Source organism: Lonchura striata, chromosome 4 (assembly GCF_046129695.1).
Source record: "Lonchura striata isolate bLonStr1 chromosome 4, bLonStr1.mat, whole genome shotgun sequence".
NCBI lineage: Eukaryota > Metazoa > Chordata > Aves > Passeriformes > Estrildidae > Lonchura > Lonchura striata.
In genome coordinates, this window is record NC_134606.1 from 65,558,698 (window position 1) to 65,573,123 (window position 14,426).

Sequence of the window (14,426 nt, forward strand, 5' to 3'; positions counted from 1 at the left end):
GGGAGAAGTCAGAAGCTCCCAAGACCCCTCGGACTGGGAAGAATGCATCGAGCAAGTACTGTGCGGAGGAGAAGCCTTCAGCTGTGCAGAACTTTCGGACTGGGAAGAATACCTTGGCCAAAACGTGTCCAGAGGGAATGGCAGCAGACCCTCAGGACTCTCCAGCTGGGAAAACGACAGCGACACGGGGCTCATGCAGGAGAACTGGCCCGAGCATGTCATCTTGGCCAAGCCCTTGTACCCAGAGGACGATGAGTGGGACGATGTGAGCCTCCTGGAGCTGCCCCCAGAGGACAACAAAGACAAGAAATGGAAAGTCTGTGTGGCAGAGGGGCTCCCAGTGCCCGTCCCTCGGGAGGCCTGGGCTGAGTGCCCGGCACAGGAGCCGTACAGCCACGGGCCGGCGCCTGTCCCGCACAGCCCCGCCAGCCCCCGGCCTGCCCGGCTGGGAGCCCAGGCCCTGCGCAGGCAGCCGGCTGCCCCCAGGAAACGTCCCTCCCGCTTCAGGCGGGCGCTGCGGGCGCTGCGGGAGCTGTTCCGCTGTCCCTGCCTCAGGCCGCAGACTGAGGAATAAAAGAGACAAGAAAAAAGGTGAAGAAGATGAAGAGAAGGAAGGTGAAGAACAGGAAGAAGATGAAGATGACCGCTCCTGCCAATCCCGCTCCTTTGTGTCGGAGCAGCAGCTGTTTGGTTAGGCTCAAGGGGCTCAGAGATTGCTGCTGCAGCTCCTCCTAGCCAGGGGAGAGAAAAGCCTTTGGATGGGCCAAGCAAGCCAAGCAAGCCAAGCAAAACGCAACCAGGCAGAGCCACGAAGGCCTGGGCAGTGAGGCTTGGAAAATGCCCACGCAAAGAGCCCAAAGCTCCCCCATCCCTGCCCCACACACACCCAGCCCCGGGCTGGAAGATTCAGCAACCATTTCTTGGGCACAAAGCAGAGGCTCCTGGAACAGACTCTCAGCACAATCCGCTCCAAGACAACGGCAAAAAGGACAAAGACAAAGATGAAGACAATGACACAGAAAAAAATGAAGATGAAGACGACCTATCAGATGAAGAAGACAAAGACAGTGAAGAAGACGAAGACAAATAGGATGGAGAAGATAGCAAAGAGGAAGAAGACAAAGATGAAAACTAAAAAGACAAGACAGAGAATGTTTATTTAAGAATAGATAGAAGAAGTAGAGTAATAAGAATTTAGAGATACTTAGAAGAAGAGTATTAGGAATAGGAATAAGAATTTCAAAATAGGTAGAAGAACAGGAATAGGAATACGGATTTTAAAATATATAGAAGAAGAATAAGAATAGAAATAGGAATATAAAAATACAAAGAAGTAGCAAAGAAGAAGTATAGTAAGAGTAGGAAGAAGAAGAACCATATGAAGAATAAGAATTGATATATGAAGAGTAAATTGAAGGAATATGTTAAACCAGCAAATAATTTATTTTTATTACATATTCTATATTTCTATGACAGTTATGAAATAAAAACATGAATGTACCATGTGTTGTAATCACAATGCATTACAATGTCCCCACGCTGTTCCCGTTATTGAAGAATCTGTGTGTTTTCTAATAAAGTGTGCAAGGCACAAGAGCAGAGTGCCCAGATTGCGTGTCCTGTCTCCCCGAGGTGCCGATGTATTGTCGCAGCCCGTGGCACGGAGCGCCCTGCGAGCAGCGCGGGCTCAGCGCCGGCGGCAGCGGGAGAGTTCCCGGCCGGGCCGGCGGGGCAGGGCTGTCGCTGCTCTCTGCAGGCAAACGGGAGGCGCAGGCTGAGCCCGGCTGGCAGAGAGCTGTGCCGGGCAGCCCTTTGCAGCAGGGCTGTGCCGCCAGCACAGCCAAGGCAGCAGAGCCCCGCTCTGCCGCTGCCCGTGGCCGGGGAGCCGGGCCGGGGCTGTTCCTGCAGCCCTGCCTGCCTCCGGCAGCCCCGGGCCGGGCGGGAGGGTTTCCCCCGCTGCAGCCCCAGCTGAGGCAGCAGCAGCAGCTCTGTGCTGCTCCTGGCACATCCCTGCGGCAGCAGCTGCACGGGGCTGGGCAGCCACAGAGCCCAAAGCGGCGCAGCAGCAGCGCAGCAGCAGCGCAGCTCTGGGGCTCTGCTGCTGCTGCTGCTCGGCTGGTTTTCTAATTAAGAAAACCCTCTGACACCCCAAACCAATGTTTTTAGATGGCTTGTTCTCAATTTTGTCCCAGTTGTTCCTAATTATGTTGTGACATATGCCAGAGATAGTCATGCAGTGAATTTCAATGTGTCCTTTGCTCATTATCAGCTGTTGCCTAAATCCAGCTTCTGAGGCTCTCTAGATCAAGAATCTGGAGCTGGAGTTCCTCACATGCCACTTCTTTTCTACTTATTAACCCTATTTCAAACACTCAAGTTTGAATATAATGGTCTTGTAGCTTTTCGCAAGGTAAAGTTCTGATGGAATTATTGTCGTTTCAGAAACACGTAAAATGGGGAGGAGAATTTGTAATATGTTGTTAAAGTCATATATAACATTCAAAATCCAGATATACACCCCTCATCCCAATACTACTGATATTCTAAAATTATTTTCACTAGCATATAGAAGTAGAGATTGTGATTTTCGCTGTAATTTGGGCAATGAGATTTGTGACAATGCCTAGTATGCTTCTATGAGTTTGGGTTTTTTTGAAGGAGAGAACATAGGGTAGGGTAGGGCTGTGGCAAATGACTTGCTGGCCTGAGAAGAAACATTTACAGCTCTACTTGAAGACATAGTGTTCTAGTGCCAGGACCAGAACAGAGCTCTGGGGAAGAGATTTCTGTGAACAGAAAAAACACAGGAAGAACCACCATCAACTATGACACCACACTGGGTGATTTTAAGTCAAAGCATTGATCTAGTTAATTGTAGTTCAGCTTTCAGCAACAGAAGTAATGAAGTATTCCGTTTTCTTTATTTAAGAGTATTTTCAAGGTGAGAAGTGACCACTAGATTATAAATTAATGGTGAAGAATGTCATATCTTACATTTGAAGCATGCTTTCGATCTGTGTTTGTTTGTTTAATTTGAATATAAAACCAGATTTTTTTTCACTTCCCAGGACCATCTCACTTCTGAATTTTCTCTAGTAGACAGATGCTGTTTAATCAGCTACTTTTGCTCTGAGCTCCAATGTCTAGTTTAAACTTTGGGTCCTGTTATGTTTTACCCTCTAGCTTAAAGACCCTGTTAGTACCTGCTATTACAGCCCTGTGATGGTACTTATACAGTGTAATCACATCACGTCTTTTCAAGAAAAGTTGAATAGACTTGGCACCTGAAAACTCTCCCTGGAGAATAAATTTTTAGGGTTTCTTTCTTAACCTTCTCAAGGTTCTCAATATCTATTTTTAAAATGCAGATACCAAAACCAGACAGTTTTCAACATTTGTCTCACTGGTGTTTCAAACAGAGCAAAAATCTACTATTTCCTACTTGTTGCTCCTCTGAAACATGCAGGGATAGCTGCATCCTCTTTAGGCCCCATTTCCCTAGGAATATAGGACAATTCTTTCCTACTCTAACCCTGACACTCTTCCCTGTGTGCAGAGTAAACCACACACTGCTCCAGAGTGGCTGGCATTTTGTTATCTGGAGATGTGTTTTTACATTAAGCTCTGTTAAAGCACATTCTGTTTCAACTAAGTTCATCTTATCTGGTCCCTAATAGGTTACGGTGTAATGAGAATGTCATGTATCATTGAATAGTAGACTTGTAAAAAACCTGTTATGGATGTGGCTGTGTAACTTTACTAACCCCACTGATAACTTCCTCACAAAAACATTAATCATATTTACTTGGCAGGCCACTTCCCATAAAAACACTGTCTATACATTGGATTTTTTCTCTCTTGGGTTTTGTTTTGTTGTTTTTTTTTCCCAAGTTTTTTAATGTCAGCCTAATCAGTCTCTAACTAACTGGTCACCTTAATTAATTTTTTTGGATCTTATCAGGAAACTGAACACTAAATCTTTCAAGATTTTCCTGTTATGCCAAGATTCCTTTGAAGTAGAGTCAGAAAGATAGTTACTCTCTCAGTTCTCCTGTCCATTCTTTTGGTATTTTATTGGTACATGTATGCTATTTTTCTGTGTCTGCCATTTTTCATATGTTCTTAGGAGATGCTTCTTCTTTTTTAAGTCCATAATCTAGCAAACATACCCTCCCTTTCTTTCAAAATACAATCCTGAAGTATTTGTTAAAAAAATACATATTTTTTTAGCCTTCTCTTCTAATAATTCTCCTTACACTTCTAAATATACAAATGCTTTGTTGCCCATAGCCCTTCCAGGCATGGATTTTCCCCTTAGGGCTTTTGCTTTCCTGATGAAATCTCATCACTTTCTAATTAATGTTGATTGCCATCTACTTTTACATTTCAGTGTTAGTTCTACACAGTAATTTTTTCTTCTCATTTGCTGACTTTGCTTATTCAAGAATGGGCTTTCAAGGAAAATTTTCCTCTTGTTTAATGGTAGACTTCTTGGTGAATTACCATATTTCTCTGTAAACTTCTCTATTTTATTCCCTTATTCAACTTTTTCTCCCAAATGCACATTTTTCAGCTTTAGGGAAATAACTTCTGCAAAGCAGCACGTGTGTAAAATGTGGTTAAGGCTTGTTTGTTTGGATCATGGGCAGCTATGAACATAATTTGGAAAGAGGCAAATATTGACAAGACTGAGATACTCAGGCACTCATTGAATGAAAGTGAATGGTATTTCCAGCAGCAGGTTTTACTAATAGGGGCTACAATAGGAACTACCTGTAAATCATACAAGACATTTTTTGTTACTGAACACAGTGATAGGAAAGTGGAATTTTGGCCATCATTTGCACTCGTATAGACAGATATAGAGTCCAGCTGTCTTTTGATCCTTTTGAAAGGTGTTGGTCATGGCCAAAATCCTTTGGGGTGTTTCATATACTGAAAATCCCCAATTTTGGACTTTCACCGAACCAAAATTAAACACATCGGTTAACTGCCCCCAGAGAGCAGCTCCATCATTCTTTGAGGCTTTCTGTGCTCCTGTCATCACGTCTGATCTTAGTAAACTCGCCAGTCCTTCCCATTCCAGAAAGTACAGGCAAAAGGTATTCGGTGTGTATTAAAAAACCTCTGTAGACGCGACCACCCCTCTGAGCTGCGCGCCATCGTTACACTGTAACACTGATACTTGCAAACTTCTTAGCGTCTCCTACAGCCGTCAGGAAAAGTGGGAAAAGCGGAGCAGAACTGGAGTTGAAGCGGGCGCTCGGAGGTGCCGAGCTGCGGTCCCGGGAGATGCCCGGATCCTGGCACGGGCGGCCCTGGGACCGGCCCGCCCGCTCCCGCGCCGCCGCCAGGTGGCGCGCCCGCGCCGCGCCCGCCGCCGGCGCTTCCCCTCCGGCAGGAGCCCCCTGCACCGGGAGCCCCATCCACCGGGAGCCCCCTGCACCGGGAACCCCATCCACCGGGAACCCCCTGCACCGGGAGCCCCATCCACCGGGAGCCCCTCCGGCAGGAGCCCCCTGCACCGGGAACCCCATCCACCGGGAGCCCCCTGCACCGGGAGCCCCTCCGGCAGGAGCCCCCTGCACCGGGAACCCCATCCACCGGGAGCCCCCTGCACCGGGAGCCCCTCCGGCAGGAGCCCCCTGCACCGGGAGCCCCATCCACCGGGAGCCCCCTGCACCGGGAGCCCCTCCGGCAGGAGCCCCCTGCACCGGGAGCCCCTCCGGCAGGAGCCCCCTGCACCGGGAGCCCCATCCACCGGGAGCCCCCTGCACCGGGAACCCCATCCACCGGGAACCCCCTGCACCGGGAGCCCCTCTGGCAGGAGCCCCCTCCACAGGGAACCCCATCCACCGGGAGCCCCTCCAGCAGGAGCCCCCTGCACCGGGAGCCCCATCCACCGGCAGCCCCCTCCGCCAGGAGCCCCTTTGCCAGGAGCCCCTTTGCCAGGAGCCCCCTTCGCCGGGAGCACCTCCAGCAGCAGCCCCCTTCACCGGGAGCCCCTCCGCTGGGAGCCCCCTCCGGCGGGAGCCCCCTCCGCCGGGAGCGCCTTTCCCAGGAGCGCCCTCCGCCGGGAAGCACTCCACGGGGCCGGGGAGCGCAGCCCCTCCGCCGGCAGCCCCTCCTCCAGGAACCCCCTCCGCCGGCAGCGCGTCCGTGGGGCAGGGCCGGGGCTGAGCCCGCACCGGGAACTGCGCCGCCGTGTGCGCGTCTGGAACTCCCCCCGCGCCGCCCCCTCCGCGCTCTTCCCCGGCCCCGCTGCCAGCAGCGGGGGAGGCAGCTGTGCGGGCAGGGCGAGGGAGGGGAGGAAGGGGCAGGAGGGAGGAGGGAAAAGGGAAGGCGGAGACGGGGCCAGCCCGAGGAAATCAAGCGGCCCCGACATGAATTAGGCAGCGGCTGCAGAGGGGAGGGCCCCCTCCCCCGCTCGCTCGCTGGTCCCGCACGGCGCCGGCAGGAGCAGCGCCGCCCCGCTCGGAGCGGCGGCTCGGGGCGCGCACGCACGCACGGACCGGCGGCGGCCGGCGGGAGGGCGGGGGGGCCGGCAGATGAAGATGGCAATGTCTGTGATCCAAGCGTGCCGCAGCCTGGCGCTCTCAACATGGCTGCTGTCCTTTTGTTTCGTGCATCTGCTGTGCCTGGACTTCACCGTGGCCGAGAAGGAGGAGTGGTACACGGCCTTCGTCAACATCACCTACGCCGACCCGGCAGCTGGCAGCGCCGAGCTCCGCAGCGAGAAGAGCGAGTGCGGGCGCTACGGCGAGCAGTCGCCCAAGCAGGACGCCCGCGGGCAGGTGGCCCTCTCTGCCTCGCCCGCCGACCGCTACGCCTGCGACCCCGGCACCCGCTTCAACGCCCCGGCACCGGGCAAGAGCTGGGTGGCCCTGATCCCGCGGGGAAACTGCACCTACAAGGACAAGATCCGCCACGCCGCCGCCCAGAACGCCTCCGCCGTCGTCATCTATAACGTGGGCTCCAGCAACGCCAACGAGACCATCACAATGCCCCACGCAGGTGAGCCGCGCCGCCCCCAGGGGTGTGCTGAGGGGGCAGATGGATGGGCCCCCTTTTCCAGCCCGCTCTGCCCTCCCGCATCCTTGAAGTGGGAGCTACTGCGGGAAGGTGTCCTGGCACCTCCTGATAGGGAGCAGGATGGGCTGTGGGCGTCGCTGGGTGATGGGTGCCCATCGTGGGGTCCGTGGAGCTCCTCTCCATGCTGCCACGGCAAAGGATGGATGTGCTGCTATCATATCCATAGCAATGCACGCCGGTGCTCCAGGGATGAAAAGTTTGAAACGTGTAAAGTTTGGCTCTAGTCAGAGGAATGGGACGCTGATCGCACTGTGGGGCACCGGTGTTTCGTTGTGTCCTGAGGGTCCTCTGGCAGGTGCCGTGGTGGGATCGAGTGTGACTGAGAGCTTCGGAAGAGGAGAACTTGCAGTGTTGTGGTGCAGGCTTATCAGGAGGTGCAATAAAGTAGAGAACACGGTGTCCACAGTCTTGGCTGCAATGGTGTAAAAGCTGTGAGATCGAGTAGGAACGCAATGTATCTGATTTGGTGAGAACATGAGATCTGTTATGCAGGACTGGGATGGGGGGAGTGTTTCACTCTCCCAGGTGAATGTTCTGGTGGAGTTTGTGCTTGCAGTGTCAGCACATGGGTGGTCCTGTCCCAACATGTGATTGTCAACTAGAACCCAGTCAAAATCCAGTCATTCAAAATAACCTAAACACTGGCTTATGCCCACAAAAAAAAAAAAAAAAAAACCACTGTATCTGTGCCAGTGCTTGATCTGAAATAATGTCTTAAAAAGAGTTCACCAGATTTATATTTAGGGACAATGTTTTGTGCCAGGGGTCACTTGTCTTTTATACCAGCTGCCTATGCCATGGAGATAAGATGCCACCTATTGTGAAATTTCAGTTTGGTTTCCATCCAGTAACTAATCATGCCCAGCTGTTTTATGCCTGTTGAATCTTAGTAGAACTGGGGTAAATTGAAACACAGAAATGCTGCAAAACAGGATGTTATTCTAATCACATGTTACATTTCCACAGTAAACTAGCTAGGTTGGATGTGCTGAACAGCAATTTGTTGCCTAACCATAGTGCTAAAATACTGCTGATGCAAAAATACTGATCTCAGAACCTCTTGTGTCCAGCCTGTTTCAGATCATTTGTGTTGGGCAAATTAGTGTTTCTTTGGTAGGTTTGGTGGAAGATGGAGCTTTTCTTTGGCGTTTTCCTTTGGTTTTGTGAGATAAGCAACCCGTAACCTCTTGAGCTTCCTAAAATTATGTTTTATAACCTGCCCATGGTTTAGCAGCTGTTCAGATTATACTTCTTGCTACTTTAAGTATCACAGATTATATACTAAGAAGTATAAAGTATTAGGAGCTTGGCATACTTATGCATCCTCAAAATAAAGCTCAAGCTGTTTTAAAACTTAAGATGCAGCATAGTTTATTCTTCTCTAGTAAGTTTCTCTAAAACTGCCAACATGTTGGATTAATTGTTTGCCTGTTTTTAAAGAATGCACTGAGTTGTTTTCCCACACAAATGGTGTTTTATTAAGAAAGGGTGGGAGTAAAAAAATGTGTCTAACCTTTTAAAATGTTAGAGCTTTGGTTTGTTTTAAAGTCTAAAATTAAGTAGGGAAGGATACTTTCTTACTGCAAGTGGCCTCAGATTTAACAAATATGAACATACTATCAATTATCCTGGTAGCAGCTTCTTCTGTGTCATATGATTCCACAGGATATGTTCTGAGAATCCTTTCTGAGTACTGAATTGATACCCAGCAGTGGGTTTGTACACCACCAGTGGCTGAAAGGAAAATAAACTTTCAGAAATTAATCTGGCCTTGTGGAATATGATCAGTGAGACTGAAGGACTTTGCTCCTAGATTTGATGAAGTTATCTTCATTCTAAGGATTTTTGTTCAGTGAAGTTGAATAACAGTTTGTGGGCTTGCCTTAGAGAAAACCTATCCTCTCACATGGTCAAAACTGAGAGGAGTTTTAGACCACAAGTAAGTTTTTCTTCTGATGAAATAGAAGAAAAACATAATAATTCTTAGATATTTAGCAATCTAGGAGGGATTCAGAACTTTACTCCCCCTCTGGTATTGCTGTTACTCTGGGACAAAGTGAATAGTCAGGCTGTGTAAAACTGTGGCTGCAAGTTTCTAACTTGGAGCCTTGACATTTGCTTGTTCCCAGTCTAAATGATAGCATAAGATTCAAGGGAAAAATGAATCAGTTTCTTGGTTTCTGAGTTCAGTAGCATCTGCAGTGCTCTGCCCACGCAAAATCCTGGAGTGAGGAAAAGAAAATTCCATCCTGGAAAATACTTGGAGGTTGATAGGGGAGGGTGAAATATGACCTAAAAAGCAATTTTATAGTCAAAAGAAATATGATGTTACTCCCTTATTATTTCCTATTTCCCTCCCACAGATTTTTTTGAGGTTTCATAGAAGCTTAAACAAACTCTTCCTATACAGAAAAGTGTATCCGGCTGCATAACAATGTGGCTTCTGCCCTTACTAAATAACTTTTACTCTTAATAGTACCCCTAAGAGTTTTTTTCCCTTACATACATTCTTGTCTTCTGTATGCTTTGCCTTCTTTCTCTTATTGTCACTTTCCCTATTTGTGCTTCTTTTTCTGCTCCTCTCAGCCTTGTTGCTTCATCTCTCCCCCTGGGCTTCCTTCCCTGCCTTAACCACTTTACTTTGCCTTTTCGTAGTGCTTTGCCCTTGCCACTTTCTTCCCAAGGCACTCTTTCTCTTGCCAAAGAACTTACCTCATGGCTCTATGTTTAATTATATTTCCTGTTTTCTGCTACAGCACATGCCAGTGTCCCATTGCTCATGTAGTTCCTCCTGATTTTGAAATCTATAGCCAACTGTTGTAAGATACTGTGTGTGAAGTTGAATGAAGGTAGACTTCCCTCCCACTACCCCCAAATCAAAACAAGGGTAGTATTATATCAAAGCTTGTTGCAGAAATCTTAAAATATGGCTCTCCAGGTTTTATTTATAGAGCATACAGCACGAAGTGTGCAACTTGAACCGGCTCCGTCACCCCGTGGAAAGACTTTGCTTTCAGGGAGCTTGTACTGAGGTCAGTGCTTGCACACCCAGAAGGATGAGGTGGAGTTATGACATCTACATTCACAGAAAACGTGCAGCTCTGGGATTCTCCTGCTAGGATGTCCTTAGCTTGTATATAATCTGCTACAGCCTGTGCAAGCAGGCATTTTTTTTGGCTTGAAGAATGGCATAGGATCTGTGAGTATGACTTTGTTTGCATTTTGGGTAAATAGGCTCCAACCAGAGAAGGAAAAAAAAGCATCTAGAATTTCTATTTCAGGTGCTTTGCATTTCTTCTAGATCAACTTTCCTAGTAGAAAAGTACTCTAAAAATATAGAGGGTGTTCTTTTTCTCCAAAAGAAATCCATGGTGTTGGCTGGGGTTTCTCATAGAAGATTTTTCTTACTCAGACCAAATTAGCCATTATCTAGGTCTGAAAAGGCCCTAGCCACTGTGTCTACATTAAATAATTACGTATTCATTTGCAGTTGTCTTAGAACCTGTTGTAGCTTATATCCCAACATTTCCTCTGAGCTCTGAATAGAGACAGTAAGAGAGCCTTCCAGAAGGTGATTCAAGGTGAGAACTTCCTTCTCTACAGTTCATATTTGAGGGAACCTATATGGACCATTTCTAACTTGGGAACCTGTCAGTGCTTGGGGCAAGGGAGGTTAACTGTGATTACACATAATTCATATGTGGGTACAAATCAAGTCTGTAATATTCTACATAGTTTCTAAGATTCAGTTGGAATTTTGAGGTCTGTCAGAATGTCTCACAGTACCGATATTGTTAACATGTGAAGTAAATTGCACCCTATGTATTTTGCACCAGGAACATATGCAGGCAGTGTTGCATTCTCCATATTCTGCTTTTACAGTGCATCCAATCACAAATTTTAAGTCACATGCCTCACCTATGACAGCCCCTTTGCAATAATGGGCAGATGCCTCTTTTTTTTTTTTTTTTTTTTTTTTTTTTTTTTTTTTTTTTTTTGTAGTGGCTTGTACACACAGCAGCAAGTAGCAGCCGTACCTTTGATACAGGAATCTGAGAAATGATCTAAGATGATTCTGACTTCTCCCCTCCATCTCTGGCCTTCAAGTGCAGGGGGTGTATGTGCCAGACAGCATGAGGAGGGTATGGCCATCCCATTGCAAATTCAAATGTGTCCCTCCGTATGTGCTGTGAAGGGGCCCAGACTCAGGAGCATTCAGCTCAATAACAGTCTCTTCCTTTGTACTTAGATTTTTGTTCCTTCATCAATAACTAGTCTTACCTTTTACATATTTTAAGATGTGTTGGTAATAGTTTGGGCTTTGGCCTGTCCTGTAGATTTGTACTGATGTGCAAATTAAAAACCGAAGTTGAAGATTTCTCTCTTTACAGACTTAATTCAGTACTGTAGCTGCATTTGTTTCCTTATTAAAACAATTGTTTTCCTAAACTTTTGTGGAATTCTAATGAGGAAAATGTGCTGAGAGCATTCACACTGAATTTACATATGGAAAAGTGTGAATTAACAGAGGGCTGGTGATTTCAGCCTTCTAGAGTCTGCCATAATTTTTTTCTTTTCCAGGCATCTAAGGTTGATTCCTAATAGAAACTTACTCAGTGGGGAAGGGAGATGGAAATTAGTGCATCTTTGAGCCGTGTCCATTAAGGCATTGCTGGGAGGTACTGCCGTCCTTAAGAACTCAGAAGAGCTGCTGGATCCATCATGTAGGCCTGGCTTTCTGCAGCGTTGAAAATCTAGTTCTCAGTGTTTATCAAAATTCAGGATTTCTAGCTGACAGGCTGTCCCACTGCATTCCCTGGTGAGTCATGCTTCTTCTGCTAGTTCTGCTCTGAAGAGGTTCTAGACTGCTTTACCGCCCATGTGTTCAGCTATACCAGGTGGAGGGGGCACTTGGTGCTGTTAGGTAACTAGTTCAGGTCAAACTGAATTGAAAGGAATTAATTTCTCCTCCCAAGGACTAGAACAACAAAATAATACTAGTCCCTGGCACTACCTGGGACAGTCACTTCAGCTGGGGCACTGAGTTTCATCATTAGATGAGACACTTTTTACCTTGAGTCTTGCATCTCTCAGCCTCACAGCTGGGTCCTGTGTCTCCTTCAGAGCCCACTGCAGTGGGAAGTCAGACACTGAGTCCAGTGAGCTTTGGATCAAGTACTAAGGTATGGCTTTCCCTACAAAGTGGGGAAGTATTGATTCATTGAAGATTTCATTGATCTTCCAAGTTTATTGATTGCAAAAGCAGTTAGATTTCTGCTTTGGTTATCTGCAACATTTATATACAGTGACATTCATAGAAGTGCTGTCTTCAGATGTCTGCAGTAGGAAGTGACACAGCAAGAAGAAAATCTTCCTCAAGAACAAAACTGTATCCACATCCACACTAACTGCTGACTGGTGACTTGGAGCAACTCCTTTTGCTATATAGTCCTTAGGAGAATGGCTTGCTTTTGAGAAAACAAGGTCCCATTGATGTTTTGTCTTTAAAAGTATATATCTTAGCTTGGGTTATTAGAATATCGTGGTTGTCTGTGGCTTAGTGTAGCTCACTAATTGACTCAGATGTATTTCCGTGCTGCCTCCCTTCACATCACAGAGGACGGGAACATTTTACGCAAAAAAGGGAGAAAAAACTAACTAGTTCAGTGTTGACACTACTAAGTCTTCTGGTAAGAGGACACTTTCTACTTTTCTTATGTAAGCAAGGGCCTAAAAGAGCCCATTATTGTGCAGCACTTGTTTGATGGAGCTCATGGTGCTTTGTCATGGTAGATGACTGTGTTTCAAGTGATGTCTGCCTTGGTACACCACAAGCCCAGCTGATGAAGAGTTAAATCTTTATGAAGGGATAGCCCAACAACTTCTCCACTTCCCAGTAATTTTGCCATAGCTAACCTGCACAGAAACAGCAATCATTTCAAGACAAGCCCCACTTCTGCCCTTTCAGCTACATTTGAGTAACAGTCACTTGATGACTCCTTTGGTGCAGAAGGGAGTGAACAATACAATCATTGACTCATAGAAATCAGATATGGAAAAGACTGAGTAGTCTATGTAATCTGCCACCTCACTAATGCAGGGCTGCTTCCTACAGTGTTACCATCCACTACCATCACAGTGCTTTTTGCTTAGCATCTTGTAAAGGAGAACTTCATGAACTTTGCCTCAGAAACAAAAGCAGTCTGTGTAAGGAGAATGGTTCTGAGGCAGGAGATACGAAATGTACGAAGATGTTAATTAGGAATACTATGCCTTGCAGTAATATTAAATTCACATAACTTCCACAAAGGCACAGCAACTAAAGGATAAGGTTAGAAGCCAACTGCATCCATTGTATGTCACAGGGTACTTACATGGCAATTGTGAGAAGAAAGAAGGGGCAAAATATTTCACAACTGGTTGTGTGCAAATAGGTTTTACTGTGCTATATCTTTATTCCACAGTGGGATATGATCCCAGACTTTGTTCTTGAAAGTGCTCTCCTCATTTAATTTCTTTGTTTTTTGGTTTCTCTGAAAAAGAAGTCTGGATGGTTCAGCCCTAGGTCAGGCATTGCACAGTTTGACTAGATCCTGAATGTGGATGAGCAGGGGTCAAAGACCCCTCAGAGTATCCTACTTTTCCTGAGTGCATTTGGATGTAGTATCTCATAATGTAATTCTCTTGAGAGCTACAATTTCTCTTACCTGGAGAAGAAAACCCAAACCTCTTAGATGCAACTTTAATTTTAAAAATTAACTGTACTAAATATACCATCTCTATATCTACTGTCTGATGCAATGGCCACATTAGGTATAAGTAGAAGTAATTCTTCAGCCAGATGAAAATTACCGAGTCAGGTTCTTACCAACTGCTGGAAACAGTGGTTTTTATTTAAAAAATTGATTGGGGGAAACACCTCTTCATTCACCAGTTATAATAAATAGGCTGTAAATATTGTTTGCATATGAAACATCAATACTATGCAGCTGTGTTTTACAGGAGAAGTCTACCAAGGGCATTCTTTGCTTTCTGTCTCCTTTTAAATAAATTATTTGAAATAAACTTTAGAAAACTGAACTGACGAGAAATTAAGGAGATGATGAAAAAATTACACTGTTTGTTTTATTGCTATTCCACACTGAAATATGAAAAGCTAGTGTACTCTACTTTGTGCTACTTAAAGATAATAGCTTTTAGAAATAATTGTTCTTTCTTTTTCTCTCTCAAGAGTGGCCAATAAATAATGTCAATAATCTGAAGTATTTGTTCATTTACCTCTGACTGTATAATCATAGTGATATTCAATTATACTGCTAGACCTGAGAGTCTGT

General features: G+C 46.3%; 1 protein-coding gene across 2 annotated transcripts in view; it reads left to right on the forward strand.

Moving 5' to 3' along the window:
* Positions 1-6,272: 6,272 nt before the first annotated feature.
* RNF150 (ring finger protein 150) overlaps positions 6,273-14,426 on the forward strand; it is a 119,517-nt gene continuing 111,363 nt past the window's right edge. For both annotated transcript variants that reach the window (XM_031504682.2, XM_021526499.3), the window contains exon 1: positions 6,273-7,014. In XM_031504682.2, the coding sequence (XP_031360542.1) occupies positions 6,549-7,014 (466 nt within the window). In that variant the 5' untranslated portion in view covers positions 6,273-6,548. The remainder of the gene's footprint in view (positions 7,015-14,426) is intronic.